The sequence below is a fragment of the Protopterus annectens genome, chromosome 1.part2, assembly GCF_019279795.1.
Source record: "Protopterus annectens isolate FY-2018-M chromosome 1.part2, PAN1.0, whole genome shotgun sequence".
Taxonomy (NCBI): Eukaryota; Metazoa; Chordata; order Ceratodontiformes; family Protopteridae; genus Protopterus; species Protopterus annectens.
In genome coordinates this window covers 89324020-89349738 of record NC_056727.1, presented here as the reverse complement: position 1 = coordinate 89349738, position 25719 = coordinate 89324020, and the positions used below count along the sequence as shown (strand labels likewise).

At 41.1% G+C, this 25719-nt stretch overlaps 1 protein-coding gene across 1 annotated transcript in view; it reads right to left on the bottom strand.

The window, feature by feature from the left end:
* The window catches only part of PAPOLG (poly(A) polymerase gamma), a gene marked incomplete in the record, with an annotated part of 1229485 nt that overhangs the window by 526626 nt on the left and 677140 nt on the right, over nt 1–25719 (bottom strand). The window contains 2 exon segments of the mRNA XM_044054963.1: nt 8527–8696; nt 8775–8896. Of these exon segments, the coding sequence (XP_043910898.1) occupies nt 8527–8696; nt 8775–8896 (292 nt within the window).

The following is a 25719-nucleotide window of genomic DNA, read 5'->3' as shown; positions in this document are numbered from 1 at the left end:
TTCCTCCTAAGGAGGCTGCCAAGAGAGAACTGTTTGGCAGCTTTAGTGGAAAGTCATTGAGTCTGTTTTTTAGAAGGTTGAGGCCCGTCTTCTCCATCTTTCTGACCTGGTGTGCCCCATTGTCGAGGCCTGTAAGGGCCTTGTGTCTGACCTCTAACCTCTTAGACGTCTGTATCTGCCCCTTTGAGGTCTGTCTGTGACTGGAAAGGACCAATTCTTTGTTGGCCAATTTCTGCTAAAACGAGGAGGCTGACCCTATAAGAAATCTTTCACCGTTTGCATAGATTTTGCCTTATCCTCCATCTTCTTTAATACCTCCTCTGCCTTAACTCCAAACAGCACATCCCGCTGCAAACGTGCATCCAATAATTTTACCTTAACATGATCTGGTAATGTATGTTCTTTTAACCAAGCATGCCTTCTAATGACAGAGCCTGTAACTGCTGCTCTACAGGAGGCCTCTAAGGAGTCAAACCCACATTGCAAAGTATGTTTTCCCACTTGTTCAGCAGCATGCAATAAATCCTGTATTTCTTTTAAGTTAGGAGGATCTGAATCTGGAAGCATCTTTTGTTTCAACTGAGACATCAAAAATTGCTGATATTTTAGCATGTGAAACTGGCAATTCAAGGCTGTCATTGCTAAAGTTGCAGACGTATATACCTTCTTTCCACATCTGTCTAAAGCTCTGGAATCTCTGTCAGAGGGAACTGGGTTTTTGCTGATGAGGCCTTAATCCCTTTGGGTCCCTGAGAAATAGTTTCAGGGTCAGTAAGAGGGCTTTTGTACAGAAATGTGTGAGAGTCAGGAACTCTGTAATATCTATCAGGTTTAACTGGGGCTGGGGGTAAGGAGTCAGGGTTCAAACTGGATTCAGTGTACACATCATCCACAATGTCTAAAACTGGCGGGATAGCAAGGGGTCTGTGCTGAGGCAATAAAAGGAAGTCTCTGAGCCTTTTCTGAGTAATCCTGACCTTCCCAATGGAAATGCTCCCTCATGGTATGTAAGGTCTCCCCAAAGGAGTAATCCTCAGGCGGAGAGGCTGACTGAATTGATTCCTCAGCATCAGAATCCTCATAAGGGGGTAAAGAATATCCTAGGTCCGAGGAAGAGTCAGATGAAATGGACACCTGGTCAGAAGATTCATAGTCTGCATCCTGTCTGGGCCTTTTATCAGGAGGGGGATGGGACCCCCTGATCAGGGTGATCAGGTCCTCGGCCATTTTCAGCATTTGTTTCTTAGGCATGGAAGCCTGTCCCGGAGAGAGTTGTGTCCGTTTCTTTACTTTTAAGGGGGACTTAGACTTAACGGAGGGTTTAATGCTTAACTGGGTAGGTCTGAAAACACCCTATGTAACTGTTGATTGCTCAGCTACTTCGATTCCCTCTGTAGGTTTAGGATCGGTAAGCTGAAGGCCTAGTGCGTCCGAAGGCCCAGCCAGCTCCGGATGGAGTCGGATGCGGTCTGTGGTTCTATGGAAGCGGTCGTCAGGGGCTGCGTAGGCACCTCGCTGAAAACCGGAGAATCTGCGACCAGCCTAGAAGAGGCCTCGTCGTCAGATTTTTGGGCCTCGGATGCCTGTCCTTGTCCTTATGCATTGCGGTCATCGGAATTTTCGACTGCATGGTGTAATTGAATTTTCTACCAAAATAATGTCGGGCAAAATCAAACAGATGTTTAATAGTGCACTTGTTAAACCTAGCACAAAACTGACAACCAGTGACGCCGTGGTCAGGACCTAGGCATGGAATACAATAGGAGTGGAAATCCTAATGAGGTATTTGCTTCCCACAAGAAATACAGTTATTAACTTTTACTGACATCGGTCTGAGGCAAGAAAAACTTTCCCCAACGGGGTACTTAGCTTTTTTAGAAGACTTCCGTTCTGGATTCGGAATGAAAATCTCAGGAGTCTGCTTACAGGCAATTGCGAACTGCTTCTGCTTCGGGCACCGCAAGGCAAGAAAGACTGGAGAAAATGGAGTATGCTGCATCTTATATACCCCTGTCGCACTGACGTCAGGGAGGAGGCGACTGCAATCGACGCCGGACCAAGACTTTGGAACTCTGGCCAACTGCGGGACCGCCTGACGGCAGGATATCCCTAAGTGTAATGACTGCAGCAGTGTAACACGATGAACATCCTCCATAACATAAGCATATACTACTGTATGTAAGAAAGAACTCATCACATCAATACAAGTATGCATACTCTCAATGTATACACAGTTGATAAAAGTATCTCTAACAAGTTAGACTACGCAAGCTGCCTATTATTAAAAACTTGTGGTAAAGGTAGATACTACATTTGAGCTATTTGTGAACATGTTGGATATGCAGCAGATTTTCTCCTTCATTGTGCTAGTTTGAGTAAAAAAGTAGTTGTACATGCTTATTCACCATTACTATTAATACAGTTTTTAGCATGAAAGATGGATTCATCTTCAATGACATCATTCTGTTATGAAATACAATGCAAGTGTCACGTTAGAAGGCATAAGTGATGCAAAGAAACTCAGGATGTGGCCTAAACTCTACAGTCTTCAAACTCTATAGTCTTCAACCCAGCTGATTTCTCTGTAAAACCTGTGCATCATTTGTTATGGAAATCACTATAGTTAGCTCATTTAGAGCTTGTAACTCCGAAAACCTTCAACCAGCAGTATCAGTAACTGGAAAAAGGGCATTTACTACAAAGAGCTCTAGAATTCATCATATCAGCAGGCTCAAAGGGTAGTAAAGTCAGCTTCGTCTGTCAAAGTTCAAATCCCTTAATGGACAGAGTTGTCTCCTAGATGGACAGAAGAGAAGAACTTTTATGAAGCTCTTAACAGAAGGTTCTGCTGCTGTATGGGTTAAGTAAACAAACAGATAATGAATCCTAAGGAATAAACTAAGTATGAATCAAATAAATGATGCAAATAGTCCAATAATCCTGGGACAAGGAAATGAGACTTATTCCACAGTTCAGGAAATACATCTTTCAGTTCTGAATATATGATTTTCATGCATTCTAGCTTCCTTTAAGACACAAAGGAAATGAAATTTACTGTTACAAATCAGAATTTCAGTTTAGAAGTTGATATGTTCAAAGTTTGGAGACCTGGATGCAAGACCTTGGAACGCCAAACAATAACTATTGCCAGAATGCATTTATGGGGGCAGGCTACTTAAACAGCCCAAGGTGGGTGTATCCTCAAGCCAACCCTCACTGCTCATTCAGCTGAAAAATATGATTTTAGCATACTAAGAAAGGTGACAGTGCTAGGGATAGTTGAATGACCACCATACAAAGCAAGACTCCGAGTACCAGGTTTTCTCTTCCCATTGGGATCTCAGGCTCCCCAGAGGTTATGAATGTGCACCATAAGTCAACTTCCCAAGAAATCAGAAGGCCCACCTCATACTAGTGATGCAATGAAGGCAGTCTGGCAGGAGCAGTGTGTGGAGGTTGTATCGACAAGTTTAACTGGAAAGAAAGCCAGAGGACTAAGCAGGCTTGGGGGGAATAAAAACATTCTCTGATCCAGTTTGCATGTATCCGCCAAACCTTAACCTCCTGCTTAAGACATCTATGAACTGATTCTGCACAAGAACATGAACTGCTGACAGATGAAGGTTAAGTTTGTAGTGCTATCTCTAAAAACTGAACAGTTTTCTTTTTAATGAAGGAAGGAACTAGCTTTCTTCTTTGTATGTCATCTTACTGATGTGGTATCCATATTGACTCAATGTGCCCTAACACTACCTTGGAAAGCTGACAGAGCCCTGCAAGTTGCTTTTAGGTTTATATGCAGTAACTTCTGCCAAGATCAACTGCCTGCACTGTCATTCCTATAGAAATTTTTGTCCACCATAAGAAATCCTTATGCATTGGGGAAAAGGACACACCACAGGAAATCCTTATGCACTGGGGAAAAGGACACATCATAGAAAGTAGATCTGCAGACTCTTTCCACAGATTTTTAAAAGGCCACAGTCTCTCTCATGAGAGTTTTGCAAGAATGATTAAGAAAACTCAAGAAGACATTTACCAGACAGCTGTCTGAAGTTGTCTTGCAGATGAGATAATTCTGCCAGGACCGAGCATCTGTAATGTCTTGAGGAAGGGTATCACTTTCAAAAGCACTAAATTGAGGAATGTCCTTAGAAATTTTAAACAATAAAGGTGTCACAGAATATTGTTTTGTTGCTTTCCTGTCAGACTGTGGAGGAGGTTTTAAGCTTTTTTTTTTTTTTTTTTTAATTATTTAATGCTGCCACTATTATGCCATTTTCCAGGCGAGATTGTTGTGTTTTCCTTTCAGAGATGAGTAAATATTTAGCATATGGTAAAATAAGTTGGGCACTTTAGATAGTCTAAATGGTAGAGTTGAAAACTGAAAATGCGGAACTATCTGGAATTGAATTAATTTTCTGTAATATTTCCTTTCAGTGTGAAGACTGGCATCCTCTGTATCTATCATTGTCATTTTTACAGTTTTTTTATAATAGGGAAGTGAAGTGTGTAGAACAGCCTGTTTGGATTGGATAAGTCTAAAACTAGTCTTCAGGTTTTGTCCTTTTGGCCACTAGAAACAGTCAAGAATAAAAAATCTCTCTATGACTGGAATGCATCAGCATTGCCTCAGATTCCTGTTTCAGATTCAGGAACTGTAAAACATGTTGTATTTGAGGGGTGTCTGTGGTATCTCTGGAATTCATCAGTTTTGCCTTCTGTTTTGTAACAGATTCAGGGACTAAAATGTTTTGTACTTGCGGTGGGTGTCCATGGAACAATCTCACTTGATATTTCTGAATAAATTTTATTGCATAAATCTAATATACTGTTTTGTGAAGCACATCTGCCTGTGATAGCCTCCTGCAAAGAAAAAGAATGAAATGAGCTTGAGTATTAAAGGAGAAGTAAAATCAGAAAGCAGTCATTTTGAAGATCTTAAGGTATATGCCATTTCCTGCTGAATCTGAATTGTAAACTGTTTTATCAAGAGCAATATAAACGAACACTGAGTTGCTCTAGAAAACTGTTTGATATTTGTACTGCAACCTTTGACTGAAAGGTATGGAGGTATATGAAAGTCTTTTATTTAATTTAATGGATTGTGTTTGTTTGTTTTCTAAACACAATACTGCCAGACTGGTTGAGATGGAAATGTTGGCACCAATACAGTATTAAGTAATCTACTTCTGCCTTCCTCAGTTTAAGAATGTTCTATCCCTTACAAGACTCCTCCAAAGTACCCTTGAAACCCATTTTAGTGCCCAAATTCTTTTTTGTCTACTGCAGTGTTTTTGAAAAGTACTAGAAAGTCAGTCAACTTTTCTGGATCTACGCTAAAAATGGAACTTTGGTATGAAACAATGATACAAGAAGGCAAAACTGATGAATTCCAGAGATTTCACAGACACCCCTCAAAACGAACTGGCACCTCACCTAAGTGTCATGTTTAATCATAGCCTCACCTCAGGCTTCGAGCCCACTGAGTGGCGCACAGCTACAGTTATCCCATTCCACAATAGGGATCCACCTTCGATCCCAGGAACTACTGCCCCATCAGTCTGATGAGCCTGATCTGCAAGGCCATGGAACTTAAAGACATTGGCAACCTTCAGACACTGGACCCCACGCAGTTTGGGTTTGTGAAGGGCCGATCATTTCTCATGAACCCGATTGACATCTTCGAATCAGTCTCCAGAGACATGGACAAGGGTAAAGGTGGTCCACACAGCCTATCCGGACTTCGCCAAGGCCTTCAACACCATCCCCCCACTCTGGAATCATAGATAAACTTACTAAGCTGGGCATTAATCCCTATGTTACTTGATGGGTTGCCAACTGGCTTACTGACAGAACCTACACTGCAAAAGTAGCAGACTCCAAATCCAACTCCAGACAAGTGGAGTACCACAGGGTTCAGTCCTGGGACCGCTCTTGTTTGGCATCTACTTCTCTATAGTACAGGCCAACACTAAGGGACTCTGGCTAACAAAGATCGCAGATGACTGTAAACTGGGAGTCATTATTGAATCCCCAAATTATGTGGATATTCTACAAAAGGGGCTTACAGAAACAGATGTTTGGTGCCAGAGCCATGGGATCAGGCTCAATGCCAAGAAATGTATAGTTATCCCCTTTGGGAAAAAAACATGTACCCATGAATTATCACATAGGTGGCAGTACACTAAACACCGAAAGTGTGATAAGAGACTTAGAGACACAGGTGGACAGTGGTCTCACCTTCGATAACCACATCACCACAACAGTCAGGAAATCCTTCTATATGACATACCTCATCACTAAGGGCTTTTTGTCCAGAAAAAAAAAGGTCACTGTCCCACTGTACTCATCCCTCATTAGACCCACTATAGAATACAATGCCCCGCTTGAAATGTTCCTCTCATGACATCTGCAACAACTGGAAAGACTGCAGAAATACCTCACTAAAAGAAACACAGGCCTAAAGCAGATGCCCTATGCTGACCATCTAAAAAAACTCCACCTATACTCTGTTGCATATCGTCTACTCAGAGGCCATGTCAAACCTGGAGCTGTTGGGTCATGTTACACTTAAAGAAATCCCAATCCCTCAGAGACGCACGCTCCAAGAATCTAAACCTCATCACAATGAACAAAACATATTGGAGGGATAGGTTCCTGACCCAGAGAATCCCCAGACTCTGGAATATAGACTGCCCATACATGTCAAGCAGAGCGCCCCTTTGGCCCTCTTCAAAAGGAACCTTGATGATTGGAAGGGAGATAGGAAATTCACCCCAGGGATCACGTCAGTCGCCCTGCTAGACAGGAGTCCGGGGAAGTAAATACTGTGGGAAGAAATAGCCAGGAAATTGTTATGGCTAGGCTTGTATAGGCCCTAGGGCCGATAGCCTAGTACCAACCTATGAACCTATAAGTTAAATAATAAAGTACTTAGCAAATAAGGTACTTGGTTTAAATGCTCTCTCTTACTATATGTATATAATAGTCTGTATTATATGTATATAATAATCTAAGCTCCTCATCAAAAAGTAAAGGATGCAACGACAGTTTTCCCACTCTGGTTAAACTCCAATAAAGAGACACCAGAAATGATCTTATGTGAATGACATTAACCTGATCTAGCTAAAGCACACACTTACAACCGGTCAGCTTTTTTTTGGGGTTGAAGCCTATGTATCTGGAAATTACTTGCTTTTAAAATGTCCTGAAGCGAAGTAATATGATGGCACTGTCTACTGGAACCTCAATGTCTTCCGATACTTACCAGCAGGAGCAAAGGGAGCTGCTCCCAGGCCAAAGGAAAATTTCCCCAATAAAATGAAATGTCTCCATAAGGGAGAGACACTGTAGATAAGACCCTGCCGTGAGGACTGAGGAGAATTCTCATCAGAAACAGGAAAGTGTATGCGCATTACATAAACATCTTCCACACCTTTCTTTTCACTAGATGAGGCAAAAAATGAGTTCTTGTACTTCCTTTTTTGTAGATGCTTATGGTTTAATTCCCTTTATTCATTATATTAAAATACTCACTTAAAAGTTATTGTAAAAATGCGGCTTTAAGCAAGTGCCAAAAACAGGCATAGTAATAGTGGGGTATCACAGAAGTGCTAGGTTCATCCATAGTGGTAATTCTTGTATCTGAAGACCACAATGGGTACATCAATGAAAGTATCAACAAGAGGTCTGTTACAGTTATCTTTTGGCAATATCAAAGCTAAAGATATTTGGTACTTTTGATAACAATGTAATGCCATCTTCTCTGAAGCCATTTTAATTTCAGCATCCTATCCATAACTGAAGGACTTGCTTTCATGATTCACATTTGTTAACTAAGCACTTGAGCCCTTTTCTTTTATTTCTTTTAAAAATGTTTTGCTTTCTCTTAAAAACAGCTTAAAATATACAAACATGGAAACATGCATCTATTTGCAGTAATTAAAAAGACAACTATTTAACAAATAATTAAACTGGAATTATGGTAAAGTTTTAGCTGAAGATCTCAGAAGAAAAAAAATACTGCAAATGCATGGGACAGATGAAATTATTCCAGTGCTGATGAAGCATGTGAAACAGACAGAGAGAAACTCAAGAAAGCTCTTATCAATCTTAGCAATATATATGTGCCCCACATGCCAATAATGTTTGGCAGAACATTTACTAGCATAGGTCCTTTCACCTTTACAGATGAAGGAAACTGACCTGAAAAGCACAGCGCACAAGTAGGTAATCCTCAGTTGTTATGATTTGCACAGTTCCAGGGACCCTCTCCCAAAGATCTTGAAATCATGCTTAACCACTCCACTGGGGTAGTAAAAAGTGTTCAAAGAGGAGAAATGCTGGTCGAAACAGCCCCATAAAAGGCCTTAATTTAATCGAGGAAAATTAAACAAGGTTAGTATCAACCTATATACTGGAAATTGAAAGCAAGGTTTCAGACTTTGAGGAGGCATTTTTAAGATAATAAAGAAGTTCACTCTAGTTAGTAGGAAAGTAAATTAATTCAGTAATGTACTCAACCTGTAGAACTCAGATGCTGCTGGACTTTCATTTGAAGACTTGTGTAATGTTGTAGGAGAACAAAATGGTGTTCCAGCATCATTCTCTCGTGAACTATCCAAGGAACTTCCATCTAAAGATGCCCTCTTTGAGTGGCTTCCACTTGAATTTCGACCAACATCTGGCAAGCTCTGTTTACGAGATAACATTTTAATGAACAAATGCGAACAAAATTAATACTGAAAACTCCCACCCCCCTTCAACATTACCCTTTTTTTCTTTAGCAAGACTTCTGCAGGAAGGTACTGATGAAGTTGTCTCCTTTTCACATGGGTTGCTTCAATTGTCATTCCATCTTTCAACATATTGATATTACTTGCCTGCCTGTAAACTAAAATACAAAAGTCTTCATTTGAATGTTAACTTTCAGAATCAACTTTAGGTTGCTTAGACAAGCATGCATGTTTTTAAAATAAACTTGCCCGGTACAGTAATCCTTACTATATATATATATATATATATATATATATATATATATATATATATATATATATATATATATACATATATATATATATATATACATATACATATACATATATAGCAACAAATGCTACAGTTTGAATTTGCATGCACAAAAACAAAAGAAAATCCTCAGATGTGCAGGTATGTGCAACTCAACAATGAAAGGTAGCACTATTATGGAGCAATGAAGTTTGAACAATATGGCAATTTTAAGGGGTCCACCAGAGTTTTACAATTTAATTTTGGAAGTGATTCTTGATTAAATAACCAAGCTAGTATGGAGGAAAAACCCAGAAGAAAAAAATTGCAACATACTTGACAATTTAACACACTAGGTGGCTTGCAGTGGCACTGTCTGACAAATAAAAGTTATGCACTTAACATAACTACAGATCTGAAAAGTAATTGTCAATATTCACCAGCCAGTATGACTACAGTCAGCAAGACTTGGGCAGCTTGGCATTTGAAATCTTTCGAGCATCTAATGTCTACCCTTATCCATAATACTCTGCTATTTAACTTTCTCTCCAGAATGAATGTGACACTTGAAAACAAAGCACACAAACAGATCACTAAACAATATAAAACAAAGGCTAAATACCTAACTACCCCCCATAGATCAGGACTACCTGAGGCTGGAGGAAAGGGATGAGTATGTTGAACATGGGCAATGATCATTCAGATCTATCATTATAACTTGTGCATATCAAATGATCAGTCCATTTCTTCAGCCAGTACGAGTCCCAAATTCTTCCTCCACATGTGGGAGGTTTATCATAGAAACTTACCTTGGATAAAGTACATTTGTGTACACTTACCATAAATGTAGATGTTCGAGCGTATTCAACTGTTGCAGTCATCACATTTGGGTTATCCCTGCCAGGGTAGTCCTTGGCCGGCCCGAATACCAGACTTAGTATTTCTGCATGGGTTGCTGTTGCTTGAGGACTGATGTCAGGTCATCAGTGGTATAAAGTAAGGCAGCAGACGCCATTACATCAGTTTTTCTTGCCCTAACCTGTCAGGAGCCCCCAAAGTAAGAGGCCAGGTTCTGGTGGAAGAACCCCACCAGTGGTAAATAAATACCAATATGTCCCTTGTATGGAAAGGAGAACAACAAGGAAGAATGGTAACAAAAGGAGAAAGAGAAAAAAGGGGGATGGAGGGAGGGAAACCAGGACTGCAACAGTGAATGCACTCGAACATCTACATTTATGGTAAGTGCACACAACTGTACTATGTTCTTCGTGTTTCAATGTTGCAGTCATCACATATGGGTAGATTCCCAAAGCTGAGGAAATGGGTGGAGGCAGTCAAGGAAGCTAGAGGCTGGCTAGGATGCCCTGCAACACTGCAGAGGCAAACCCTGCCCTGGATTTAGAGAAAAGAGGCAGGTGGTAATGCTTGGTAAAAGTGTGAACAGATGTCCATGTGGCAGCCTCCACGATGTCCTAGGTGGGAACTCCTCTGAAGAAAGCTGCAGAGGTGGAGGCTGCTCTGGTGGAGTGTGTACTGACCCCCTTGGGGGAGGCTTACCATGCTGTTTGTAGCAGAAATGGAAAATGGATGCAGTGTGCTATCCATTTGGAAATGGTTTGCTTGGAAATCGCTTTGCCTTCTGACCCTGTAGCAAAGCTAACCAGCAATTGATTAGACTTTCGGAAGGATTTAGTAGTGTCCAGATAGTGTCTGAGCTGTCTGTGCACATCTAAAATGTGAAGAATGCTTTTCCCCTTGTTCTGGGGATTAGGAAAGAAGGTGGGCAAATGAATGGATTTGGTTGAGAGCCACAATGGACACCACTTTGGGCATGAAGGATGGATTAGTTCTGAGGGATACCCGGTCTGCATGGAAGATGATGAAGGGTTCCACAGCCACGAGTGCTTGCAGCTCAGAGACTCTTCTGGCTAAAGTGATGGCCAGAAGGAAGGCGGTCTTCCAGGAGAGAAATTTTAGCTCTGCAGAAGAAGCCGGTTCGAAAGGAGGCAGGGTGAGCATTTCCAAGACAAAGTTAAGGTCCCAAGCTGGTGTTGGTGCCCTTCTGGGGTGCCTCAAGTTGTTAGCCCCTCTGAGGAACTGTTTGATCAAAGGATGCAAGAAAAGGGGGCTGCTCAGTGGGAAAATGAGCAGAAATAGCAGAGGCATGAATTTTCATAGAGGAGAAAGACACCACTGTGTAGTAGGTCAGCTAAGTAATCCAGGATGTAGGGCTGTGGCGTATTGGCCCCCTTAGCCTGGCTCCAGGTGCAGAACCTTTTCCATTTATCTACATAAGACTTTCTGGTGCTAGGGCGTCTGGCCTCATGGATAATATCCAGAAGCTGTTTACTGAAGATGGCAGATTGGTTCGGGGTTAGGGAATAAGTCAAGCTGCCAAACTGAGTGTCTGCAATTGGGGATTGATGAATTCCCCTTCGCTCCGGGTTAGGTGGTTTGGAATCTGAGGAAGATGCCATGGAGGCAGCGGGGACAGGCTGCGCAGCAAGGGGTACCAGTGTTGTCGGGGCCAGTCTGGAGCTATAAGAATGGTTCTTGGTTTTTCCTCCCTGATTTTGAGCAATTCCCTGGGGATGAGAGGTAAGGAAGGAAAGGCATACTCCGAGAGGTTGACCCAGGGGAAGAACAGGGCATCCACTTTCCAAGCCATGCAGTGATGCTCCCTGGTGCAGAATTTACTGAGCTGATGGTTGGTGTGGGAGGCAAAGAGGTTGACCTTCTGGGTTCACAATTTCTGAGTTATTAGGAAGAAGGTACTTCTGTTGATCTGCCACTCTTGTGTGTCCAAAAGGTTTCTGCTTAATTGGTCTGCCAGGGAGTTGAGACAGCCTGGTAGATACTGTGCTAACAAATGTAGTTGCATGGAAGAGGCTGTGAGCCAAAGGGTCATGGCCAGCCTGCATAGAGAATAGGAGAGAGTGGTGTTGTCCGTTTTGATCAGGAGCACCCCTGGAGAGAGAAGGGGTTTGAAAGCTATCAAGGCATGTTGGACAGCCATCATCTCTTTTTGATTGATGAGCAGGGGGATTTGCTGTGGGCTCCATTGGCCCTTTATGCACCTGCCGTCCAGGTGTGCATCCCAAGCGTAATCTGATGCATCTGTGGTGAGGGTCTGGGCAGTAGGGTGTGGAGAGAAAGGCAGTCCCTTGTTGTGGGAGCATGCTGTTGCCCACCAAAGAAATTCCTTTCTGAGGCAAGGAATTCTAGGTAGAAGAGTTTCCAGGTCTTGAGAGTGTTGACACCAAAGGCTCTTTAGGTACCATTGAAGTTTCCTCATATGCAGTCTGGCATAAGTAATGAGAAGTATGCAAGATGCCATGAACACCAGAGCTTGCAGGATTTTCCTTGCAGAAAGCTGGGGCCTGGTGGCCAGTTGAGAGAAGTAGGCTGACAGGAAACTTTGTTTTTCTGGTGTAAGGTATGCCCATCCAGGATGCTGTGTCCAGACTTGCTCCCAGGAAGATTATCCTTTGGGTGTGCACCTTGTTTTGATTTATTTTCGTTGATTGTGTACCCTAGGGAGGTTAGTAGGCTCTTTACAAACGCCAGGTGTTTGAGCAGCTTTTCCTGGCTGTCTGCCTGAATAAGTCAGTCGTCTAAGAAGGGGTAAATCTGAATATTTCTTTGCCTGTAAAAGGCAATGGCCGGAGCCAGGCATTTTGTGAAAACTCTGGGATCAGTAGATAAGCCAAAAGAAGCACAGAGAACTGAAAGTGTTGAGATCCTGCCCTGAAGCGGAGATATTTTCTGCACGATTCCCTGATGGGGATGTGGAGGTAGGCCTCTTTTAGATCCAGGATGGCTAGCCAAGCGTCCTTGGAGAGCATGGGTAGCAGCTGCTGCAGGGTGAGCATTTTGAATTTTGGGATCACCAGGAAGGTGTTTAAAATGGATAGATCGAGGATGGGGTACCAGATGCCCTCTTTTCTGGGCACCAGAAAAAGTCTGGAGTAGAAGCCATGGCCTATCTGTTCTGCAGGAATGTGGTCTACTGCCCTCAGAGAGCCGGAAATGGATTTGGTTTTGAGCCTCTCCCCACTGATTTGGTGGTAGATCTGGGAACCCTTTTGGGGTTGGAAGGGTGTGGAAGGAGAATTTGCATCCCTGAGACACAATGTTCAGAACCCATTGGTCCTTTGTAATGGTGGCCCAGGTGCTTGAGTGAAAGGAGAGTGCTACTCCTAGGGGGTAAGTGAAGGTGGGTAGAGGGGTGCTTGGGAGGAGGTGGCTTAGAACTCCCTGGTTTTGAAGTGGAGGTAGTCCACTGCTTAGATCTCTGCATTCCCTGAGGCTGCTGTCTGGGGGGGGGGGGGGGGGGGTCTGTTTCCACAGGGCCTAGGCTGGGCCTGTTTACTCGGAGCAGGAAAGTACCAGTGCTTGGATGGAAAATGCCTGCTGAACCTAGGGGGCTGGACCTGTAAGAAATCTTTAACTGTTTGCATAAATTTTGCTTTTTCTTCCATCTTTTTTTTAAGACCTCTTCTGCCTTAGTGCCAAATAAGTTATCTTTGTGCAAGGGTGCATCCAACAATTTAGATTTGACATGGTATGACAGGAGTTGCTCCTTAACCCATGCATGTCTTCTAATGACAGATCTAGTGGCTGCTGCCCTGCAAGAAGCTTCTAGGGCGTCAAAACCACTGTGCAAAGTGTGTTTAGTTACTTGACTTGCAGAATGCATTAAGTGTTGTAAATCTATAGAGTCTGCTGAAGCAGGAAAGGAGGACATTTTTTGTTTAAGGAGTTCCAAGGTATGTTGCTGATATTTAAGCATATGGAACTGGCAATTTAGTGCCCTGATAGCAAGAGTAGCTGAGGTGTATGCTTTTTTACCCCATCTGTCCAATGCTTGGGAATCCCTGTCAGAGGAAGTGGGATTCTTATCAGAGGTTGCTTTAATCCCTTTTGGCCCTTGAGAAATGACCTCAGGGTCAGCTGTTGGATTTTTAAAAAGATATGTGTGTCAGTCAGGGACTCTGTAGTACCTGTCTGGTTTTCTGGGAGCAATAGGTACGGTGTCAGGAGTCAAGCTGGATTCAAGGAAATCATCATCCACCACATCCGGGACTGGGGGGATAGCTAAGGGTCTGTGTTGCAGAAGAGCTAGGAATTCCCGGAGTCTCATTTTAGACTGAGGGTAGTCCTGACTCTCCCCTGTGGAAATGCTCCCTTAAAGTATGCAGGGTTTCTCCAAAGGAAAAATCCTCTGCGGGAGAGGCTGAAGGAATGGATTCCTCTGCATTAGAATCCTCATAAGTGGAGAGGGGCTGCATGTCTTCATAGTTAGATGCATCAGATTCATCTGACCCTTGTTCAGACAAAACTACTGGGGACAGATCTCTTTCTTTTTGAGGGGGTAGCTTGGCTTCCCCGATCAGCATTATAAGGTCTTCTGCCATTTTAAGCATTTGAGACTGAGGCAAGGTAGCAGGTGCCTGAGAGTGGGTAGTCGGTTTCTTGGGTGTGGTTTGAACCCTGGGGCTAAGGAACTCTTATTTTCGAAAGAACGGTAGTCGCGAAAGAAGCTTTCAGTTTGTGTCGAGATTTGGTGGTGTGAAGGACTTCCTCGGAAGCCAATGCCTGCTCAGTGGCTCTGGACCTATCCAAGGTAGAGAGGACCACAGGATCTTTAGATGAAGAAGAGTTTTGCGTCATACCGGACTCCGAAAGGGTCTCTGTAATGGCTTGCGAATCAAATGAAGCGGGCATCAGGGACTGCAAAAGCGCCTTACTGAGTACCGGAGTACTGACTTCTAGCTTAACGGAAGCATCGTCGGAAGGTTTGGACCTGTGCGGTCTCTGTCTTTATCTTTACTTTTTTTGGAAGATCTGCTGTTGGATGGCTTACCGAAGCCATATCAGAATTCGAGGACAGTAAACGAAAATATCTGCCTACAATAAGGGCCCAATGATGGATAGTTCTGGCGTTAAAGCACAGAAGTGACAACAGGGGACTTCGTGGTCTGAGCCTAGACAAGTGATGCAATAAGAGTGGAAGACTCTGTGTGGTATTTGCTTTCCACAGGCAAGACAATTAACTTTTTCTGACATCGGTTAGCGCAAGAAAAAAGGATCCCCAATGGGGTACTTAGCTTTAGAAGACTAACTTCAATTCGGAAATGAAACTCAGGTAGCGGCCGACACTTGAACTAACTGCTTCTGGCTCCATGGCAAGAACGACTGATGTAATGGCGTCGGCTGCCTTACTTTATATACCACCGATGACCTGACATCTGTCCTCAAGTGACAGCAACCGACGCAGAAATACTAAGTCTCTGGTATTTGGGCCTGCCGAGGGCTACCCTGGTAGGGATAACCCAAATGTGATGACTGCAACAGTGAAACACGAAGAACATCTGTATTCATCTCTGAAGGCAGTTGAGGCCTCGATTTCACAGCCAACTTACATAATCCTGTTAAAGTGTTCAGAGAAGCTTATATCACAGATGCACAAATATCATTTAAGAATACATTTTTGAAAAAGGCTTGAGAGTTAGCTAAATGCTCTGGTTAAATGTGTGGTAGGTGTAATAGATAACATTTTGTCATTCATCCATCCATCCACAACCTCTTCTTCATTTTTGCATATGGGGTCAGGGTGTCACTTCAACAGTAACAATGTAGATGCAATGCTCATAGCATTGGATGGGCTAGGCTTGCCGCAGCTAATTTTCATAAAATATGATGCGTTATTAACGCTACCTGGACAAAGCAATCTTGGACACTTTAGAACCCAATCTGGTAGCAGTAAAGAAGACAGCTGTCATTTCCTTTCAGATTTAGTCCTGTCCCCATAAACTCTAAGTTGCCTGTGTACACCTACGCAAGGCAGGAGGTACTCACTTCAAATACAGCTAGGAACGAGTTACAGGCAAATGTTTCTGTAGCTACCTTTGCACGAAGGAAGGGCGTATTTGCAGAGACATTATCAGAAGAATTAGGCTGGAATATAGTATTTTATATTGCAAGCTATGCACTTGTATGTGGGTGAGAATAGACTGGCTCAACACTTATTTGCCTCATCTTTCTAAACCTATTGTTCTGGGTTCCAATCAAGCTAGCAGGTACCACACAATGTATAAAATAAAAAATATTATGACATTAAAATTAAATTAATGATGGAGTACGACTTGACCAAAGATGAAATTACAGTAAAAATTAGAAAAATCTCTTACGTCAGTTTAGCACATATTAGTCAAGCATCTCAATTATCACTGGTCAGTCCAACCAAAAAAAAAATTAGTAGTGTCCTTAACTCCTTTACTGGCAGACGGTCCTTGCTTAAGAGTCTTTGGTCCTGGATGAGCACTATAAAACAGACCTGCTTTCTATAATTACTCTGGGAAATCAATGACAAAATGAAGATACTTCTTTGCACATCCATGCTGGCTCCTCTGTAGGCTAAATTCCAATTCAGTTACAAATAGACTTGAAATCTTTGGCAAATTTTACTTCCCAGAAAGTGGGTTTGCCTTTGTGATTTTTGACAAAGGTTCTGAATTCACAAGATGCAATATCATAGTCTTTGGTTCCTTTTTCAAAGTGTATTGCAGGATAGCAATCCTTCAGCAAAGCTCTTTTAGGGTCTCTGTCTATGCCTGTTAGCTAGCAGCGGTTCAAGTATAACTGGAGAAAAACATGAACAAATATCTGACAGAAGAGAAGCGTTGAATTCCTTTGATCTGTTTCTGCAATAGGCAGAGTCCAGCTATGGACATCCGTTAGCCTTTCGACCAATTTTTTCACCATGGTTCATTATTTCTTTGACGACAAATATGGCTTGAGAGAGTAGAGATTTGCACCCATTACTCACTTTCATGTTCTGTGAGATGCATCACCCCTTTCTGACCTCATGATAGTTTAATGTTCAGAGCAGGATAATAATCCATTTTTTCGCAACTTGGCTTTGAAGACTATTCTTAATGATGGCACCAGTGCACCTAGACTTCTGTTGACAAGCTGAAAGGGATACTCATTGCAGATATTCAGAAGATGGAAGGTTTTTATTACCTGCTGCTAGGAAAACAAATCTGAAACTGTATGCATGTTGCTGAAAGGCTTGGAAAATAAATCTTTTAAATGGACATGACTTAATGCACTCTGCTTGTCAGTGTTTTTGTTACATATTGTCACATATCAGGAGAACAAGATTAATACACAGCAATATACCAAGGCGGAATTAATAAATGCAATCAATATACAGTAACAATGGCACTAAGCAAAAAATACCCAATGACAATTACAATAGCATACCATTTTATCAACCAGAGGAGAAGTTATGGGCAATAAGAGTTGAAGTAATTTGGGATCCTTCTCATAAAACAAAGTTGTTTAAGAACCAGAGCCTACTCAGAGGTGACCTGTGCCTAACGTACAAGGCCATGTCCAATCCGGAATTAATGGACATGCTCCACCTCAGAAAATCCAAATCCATCCGAGCCACGAATGCAAGAGACTTAAACCTCAACACAGAAATAAATAGGACGTGCTGGAGGGATAGATTCATAACCCAGAGGCTCCTTACACTCTGGAACAGAATCCCAATCCATGTTAGGCAGAGCCCCTCACTAACTCTATTCAAGAGAAGTCTTGACGAGTGGATGGGAGATCGTAGGTTTACCCCGGGGGGTCATTTCTGTGTCACTACTGGACAGAGGCACAGTAAACTAAACCCTAAATGGGCGTAGTATTCTCATCCTAAGGGGTGGTGAAGGACACACACTCTGGCTAGGCTTATAAATGCCCTAGGGCAGATAGCCTAGTACGAACCTATGAACTTGTTTTCAATGGATGCTTTAGACCTAGACAGTTTGGACTCGTACATAAAGCAAGCATAAGGTTATAAATCAAATTAGAAAGGGATGATATTTGAAACAGCTGGGGGGGGGGATAAAATTTTGGATGCAGATTTTTATGGAGACATACCACCGCCACACAGATTATTATATTCATAAAGTTGCAGAAAGTATTCTATGCACTAAGCTAACACAGGAATGGAAAAAAAAGAGATTCTGCCAATAGGGATGACTGCAAGTAGCAGTACTGAGAACAGGCAAGAGAGGGGCTGGAATTTACTGGAGAAAGTCTGTAAAGGAAACCAAGGTATTGGCAGCAAAATAACTACAGAGGGAAAGGTAATAGTAAGATGAGAAAGCAGGAACTTGGATTGCAGGTTAGAGACTGCCATCCCTATCTTTGACTGGTATCACACTAAAGGTAGAGAGAAAGGTCAGTGGGAGGATGGCATAATGGTTAAGTTGTTTACCTTGGGGACACAAGATGCATGGTTTGATTCTCACATAGGGTAATTGGCTAGGCTTAAAATGGCCCACAAGGGCAGTTAGCCTATTACTAATCTATGAACCTATGAAAGAAATAAATGAGTGCTAAGTGAAAGGCTAGCTCTGGCAGAGTTTTTGCATAGTCTAGACCAGAAGCTGCAGTTAAAAAGGGGACAAGTAGGACGGCATACAAATACTACTAGATAATTATATAAATAAGAGGAGGTTAGAACATTTACAAATTAACAATGAGAGAACATCGGCATGACTCGGGTATACCACAAAGTCCAGAAGGTTTAGGATTTTTGTTCGGAAGTGCCTGCATAGGTATTTTCATACCCTAAGCAGATTTCAGAGAATTTTTCCATGGGTAGGTTTCAAATGCTGGAGGTGTGATGGAAAAGACAAGTTTTTGGGAGTGTAACAAGTTGACAGATTTTAAAAGTTCACTACAGAGCACTCAGTCTGAAATGTTAGAGGAGAAAATGGCAGCAATAAGGAAATTAGTTTTTGAGCTAAGAGGACCTGAACTTTTTTTTTTACACAGTAAGGCCTTACTAAATTTAAAGCTATTGTCTGTCAAATAAGCTATTACTAGAAAATGAGAATCACATTCTAAACCAGATGTCATTGAAATATTGAATTCTGTAGAGGAAAGAAGAGGTGGGAGCTTTAAAAATGAAGCAGCAAATCTCATAGAAATAAAAGGAATTTGTGGGAACAATATATGTAGAGTAATGCTCAGCAGGAGGAATGAGTTTTAAGGAAAGGCAGGGATTTAGCTATTTATGCAATGGTGGCGAGAATAATATTTAAACAGAAACAGAATCATATCTGTATAATGCGTGAATATAACAAATGTGAATATGTTTTTCTTTCTATTAATGCATACGTGCCTGTGCCTTAAGTGATAATTTAACAGACATTAAAAAAAATCAAGGAATCTCAGGGCATTTTTATTGGAGGCTGTCGGAATTTGCCATGTGATACAGGTGTGATATCTGCCACAAAAATAGTACTAGGTTTGGTGCATCACTTATTGACTTCATTTAGGTGCTTTGCAGGGGACAAGGAAGGACATCTAGAGTTAGCAAAACTGTTTACCACATTACTGCTAAGATACACTAGAATGTACCCAAGTTATGGGTTGGTATCATGCACTACATGCCGAAAGACAAGGGAGTAATTAAAATAGGAGTCTAGGATGATCCAATCCCTCCCACTCCACCTATAGGACTTATTTTTGTTTAACCGGGTCACTGGGCTATAAGCAAGACCCTTTTTAGCCAAAACCACAACGTAAATGCAAACATACACATACTACAGATTTACATGGAAATAATATGGTGATGGCAGTTTACAAAAGCATAACTGAAGATAGATTAAATAATTTATTTTTGCTGACTGGGAAAGTCAGACTGGAATAGATACCCATTTTCAGCAGAGGCCTGGGGAGAAAAGCTCCAATACTCACATACAGTATATTTTTTCACACTGCATATTATATTTTCATCTTGGTTACATATATATATTTGTATACATAATTAGCTGTAACAGATAATTAATGCTAACCTTGCACCATAAAATTTGTGACTACAGAAAAAGGAGAAAAATAAATACCATGCGTTTTTGCATAAGGTTGTAGCAAGCAAATACAAAGAAAAAGAAGGGAAGACAGAGATTGACATTTGTGTTGAAATTACAAAGTAGTTGCACGATAAGGCAGAATGAGAATTAGGTAGGAGTAGGTAATTAAATATAATCAGTGAAATGTTTACAGTAGTAGATAGACGAGATAGTGTAATAATCACCATATGTGAATTTAGTACAGAGCAGCTATCATTTTGTTAGAGGTACTGCGGCTTATATTTTCTTATGGATCGGAAGGCTTCAAATGCTGGAGGTGTGATGGAAAAGACAGAAGTAGAGCAAGAGTAACAACCAAGTGCCTTGCAGATGCTGTTTTTTTTTTTTTTTTTTAAAGCAGACGTTCAATGCATTTATTTTTTTCTATAAACTTCACCTGTAGTGATACAGTGTTCCAGAGTTTTAAGACACAAACAAAAAATTTCAAATAAACAAATGAAAACAGATCAACTTGTCATGCCTATAGCTCAATGTATGTAACTGTACTAATCCTACATGCCGAGGTAGTCTAGCAATAAAAGCCTCCTTTCCACACTTGGAGCCTGTTTGAGTGCTCTACTAAAGTCACATTTTCACCTAAGGTAAACAGTTACAAACACAATCATGATGGATAATGTATAAAACTGTGCATCTTTAACTGCATCTATTAACAAATAGTAATTCCCATTTGGAAATGCATACAAAAAACATTCATTTTCATTAGTTGTTTCTTACAATATCAGGATGATCCCCGGTACCAGTACGAATACAATCAATAGCATGTATCTGTTGCAGCAGCAGTGCCCTTTTTGTCAAAGCGATAAGCAATTGATTGCTAAGAGTAAACATTTACTAATTTTCTTTTTTTTTTTTTTTTTATTTTCAAAGAGGTCTCTTCTATGATTCCCTATACTTTGTATTGCCTGTATCTACTAGGACAATCCATAGCTGCACAGACATCTGATAACACAATCAGGTGACGAACAGTCTGTGCAACACCAGATGGAACTAATCAACAGTGCAGTTCCTACAACTGACAACACTTTAAAAGGCATCTTCAGACTAATTCCATTGTTTACAGATGTTGTTCTTTCATAACATTCTACGAGTTTGTGTCTTTTATGCATTTTGAACCATGAATTAGATGTCACTTCTACCACCAGGATTTTTCCATGTTATGTTGCATACAATCCACATACAGGTTTTGTCATCTCAAGATAGCTCAATGCTAGTATCCGTATAATTTCACATCTGTATGCTAAACTAAAAAGGGGAAACATGATTAAACAATGTAATCACTACATGTGACAACAATATAATCACTACATGTGACCAAGAAGAAAAAAGCAGCCATAATTCAGGATGTCTTTCCCTCTCTCTCTTCTAGAACTATGACTATGTCTCTGTTTTGCAAATGGGTGCCTGTAACAGCAGCAGATAACTAGAGGCTTCTGAACAGTAGCAAGTACTAGCTTGGTATGGTTGCTATGGGACATTAGGGAATACAGCAGTTCAATAGTCAGTGATGATCCGTTCAATGTTAAATACAATGCTGACCATGACCCTCAGTCCACCATTCTCCAAGATGACTACTACCCCTTCATTTACTGAAATATTTATACATCCTCTAGCAATGTACAGCCAGAGATCTCTGGACTTCAATACAAACTTCCTGGACCAGTTAGTCCACACTCCACCAAGGGGCAATAAGATCCTAAATTTGGTCCTCATCAATGTGGGACAGTACTGCTCCATACCAACTGTAACTTCTACCCTGATCAAATTGGATCACAGATCAGTCACATTCACTTTAAGACTGAAGCATCTCACAATTCAACACCCCCTTCCCCAACTGATGATCCCAATGCTTATGCAGAATTACTGTCAAATTCTCAGCTCATGTGAATAGCTGCATAGATGCATCCACCTCTGAAGTAAATTAAATGCCAAAATCATAAACTCCTATGGTAGAAGTCAAATATAAACAGCTAATAAAAGAAAAAAAAGCACCTCTAAAGATACAGAAAAGCTCTTGTCTAACTTAATAGGGAATGGAACTCTGGGCCCTGATCAAATAACCAAAGCCAAATGACAGCTAAAATTTGGCAGTCAGGTACCGGACAACTACAAAGCCTTCTTTAACTATGTTAGAAACCTTTAAAACAATGTCCATAACTGTGCAAAATAATAGTGAATGATATGACATACTTAGACACAGAGAAAGGACATAACCAATCTACAAGCAGATAAATTAAAATTTTTGTCCCCAAAGTGTTAGTTAGTTCCATACTGATCACAAAACCAACTTGACAGCAAGTAGCAATCAGTTCTCAATCTGCACTGAGAATATCTGGAACCAAAACAATCATACACAATCCAACAGCCAAAGATCAAGATAAAATAGATGAAATAAACTTGCAAGCAATTTACTGACATCTAAATGAGATAAGATGAAAAATACTGGGTTACTACAATACAATACACCACAACGAACATTCGAGTCTGTGTCAAAGACGACCAAGTGTTATGTGATTTGCCGAAAGATTTTCTTCATATGCTTCAAATCAGTAAAAAAAAAAACATGAATACCAGCTCAAAAGGCAGAAAGCTAAAAGAAAAGGCATAAGCATGTTTTGTTTTGAACTGCAATCAGCTGTCACTTTGGACAAACAAACGGGGTTTAAAGACTGGAGTGACAGTGAGGGAAGGAGTTCACTGCTGCCTTCTTCCTCCGAGTCCCAGCCATGTTGGGTGCCAAACGTCTCTTTTGAGACTTGCCAGTTGCATTTCTGAAAGGACCTTTTGCCCTTCACCCATTTACCTTTAGTCTGTTGTCAGTAAAAGAGCAGATATTGTAGGCTAGTTCCCACTGCACTTTGGAATTGAAGGGTGAAACAGCAGCTACAGTGATTTCATAGTACTATCATTCTCCAACTTTTTGAAAATCTCTTGGAAGGGGGAAGTGCAAACAACAATTCCTTTTCCAGTAGGATATTAAATAGATGTACATTGACGCTCTCTGGCACAGGTTGCAGCCACAGCCAACTGTGGAAGATTTGTCTGCAGCATCATACCTGAATATAACAATGTCTGCCACCTGCATAGCTGTCTGGGCAAACAATCAGTTTTACCTTCTGACCCCCCCCTGAGGGAGTTCTTCTAACATGTCCATCATCTGGATAACATCACCTGGTACTTAATCATACAAGTCTAACAATTAATGCCTCTGAAAGCAAGGGCTGCTGCAGTGTAGATCTTGTAAACACAGACGTCCAGAAACAATGTTATGGGCAGAAACCACCCCTGACCTAGCAGTATTCACAGACACTGCAGTCGGATCTGGAACTGGATTTGTGTAGAGAAACTTGAAGGGGTCCTAGACCCTGTAAAACCATTCACAATTCGCAGGGGCAGGGTGTTTGGTTGGGGAGGGTCCTGATTCCATGGATGGTGTATTGGAAGCATCCACAAAAGCTTCACAAACTGGAGGGTCTGCAATGGCTTTCAGACTGCCTAGACCAAAATTGCCTGTACATTTTTGGTGCCATTCAGACATTCCTAAATATTTAAACTCCCTCTCTTCAGTGGAACTCTTTTGAGTTTGCACTCAGACTTCCAGTGGGTGCAGCCTGAGCTTTATAAAATGAAATGAAATTTTCACCTCACAGTTCAACCAAATGCTCACATTTCTATAATCATAAGTATTATTAGAAAATAAAAATGGTAAACATTTAGCACAAAGCAACCTTTACAACAGTGGTTACATTTATTCAATTGTAAGTCTTAAACAGGATTTCACAAGCGGCAATAAACACCTTTCATATTAATTTTGTAATGTTATATAAGCAGCTTGTATATATATATATATATATATATATATATATATATATATATATATATATATATATATATCAGTAACCTTTTAACATGTAACTGGAATGCCCAAAGAGACACCTTACTAAAAGGATACAAGGCATAAACACCATGTTCTACACTGATAAACTCAAAGCCCTGTCCCTGTACTCTACATCCTACAGACTGCTACGAGGTGACCTGCATCTGTTATGCAAGGCATCCTCTGAACCATTACCGATGGATTTACTGCACATCAACTTAAATCGCATCAGAAATACTTTAAGGATCTAAACCTCTTCTGCAACATAAACAGAACAGGTATATCTTGGAATCTAGAGGATAGCAGTGATTTGTCTGATCAGCAGCCTTCTGGGAACAGTCTTCTAGCATCTTTTGGTTACAGTAAAACTGCAAAACCTTTTCCCTTCTTCTAAGAGTTCTCCCATTTCGGTCAGCACTATGGTTGCCACCTTTTCAAATGGCCAAAGTGGGACATTTTTGGTACAAACATCAGATTTTACAGGCCAACACATACCCACGGTCAGTACAAAGGTTAGAACTTAACTTTTTTGCCTAAATAAAAGCTTATTCTTGTAGCATTTTAGTTGCTTATTCTGTTTCTTATAACATTTAGGGATTTTAGATACAGAATAACTGTTTTATGCAACTATTACATTAAATATAAGAAATAATTTTGTCCTAAAATATCAGGACATTTGCCATTTTTACAATTTTTTGTCAGGACACAACTGCCCAAAGAGGGACTGTCCCTCGCAAAGTGGGACAGGTGGTAACCCTAGTCAGCACAGAAGGAGACTTAATGGGTATGACACCCCCCCCAATAAAAACACCAGGCATAAAAAATAAATGTGTGAAATCTGCCATCCAAATGTAAGCATTTTCTTTTTTTCACAGCAGAGCATGCATACAATGTGGCCTAAGCTTGGTCTCATACCCCCCAATACACACTTTTTTTGGAAACAATCATGCAAAAGGAGAAAAAAGTATTTGCCAGTGGGGTACTTGGATATGTATTTCCAGAGCTTAGTGCTGACAATCTACAAACAACTTAACATTGTGCCTAAGTGGAAGACTGTCATTACTTGTGGTAAAAATGAAACAAAATTATACATCTTCCCCAACAACAGATCCTCATAGTTGTGGTTCATATTCCTCTACTCTGATTGCAACTTTAGCTTGCAGTTATTTTGACACCTATACTGCATTTTCAAAGGCTTCAGCTCCTTACTGTTACCCATAAGTCTCCCCACACTTCCATTCTCTCCAGATCGCAGTAGGCCACCAAATATATACACTGCTTATGATAAATGTGACCAATCTGTGCCCCTCTATGATAGGCCAGGGATGGTGGGAGGGAATTTTAGAGGGAGACAAATCACAGCAATGCAGATATATTGTTATGGTAAGGACATCAACATTCAGTTCTGGCAAGGTCTGGTTCATTCTCCTCGGTGCTAGGACAGACTGCCAACAAAGCAAAAGACACCTACAAAACCTTCTTCAATTATGTTAGAAACTTCAGAAACAATGTTTAGCACTGGTCAGAACTAATGGCAAATGATATCACATATTCTGACCCAGAGGACATAGCCAATATACTAATGCATACATTTAGTTCTACTGTCACCCCTCCCCCGTTTCCAGACCACATACCAGTATCTACACCCCCCAAAATCTCTCGAGTCCTCAAAGCATTATCCAAACCCAAGAACACTGCAGCTATAGGTCCAGATAACACACCAGTGTACATACATATTGGCCAGCTTGAAACAGAACCTGCCAACCCTGCTATGTAGGCTATTCAATACTAGCCTCCACAAAGACTTTACGCCAGATGAATGCAAGGCAGCAATGGCCATTTCCCTGCACAATGGAGGTGTGTCAACAGACTTGGGTACTTATAAACCTA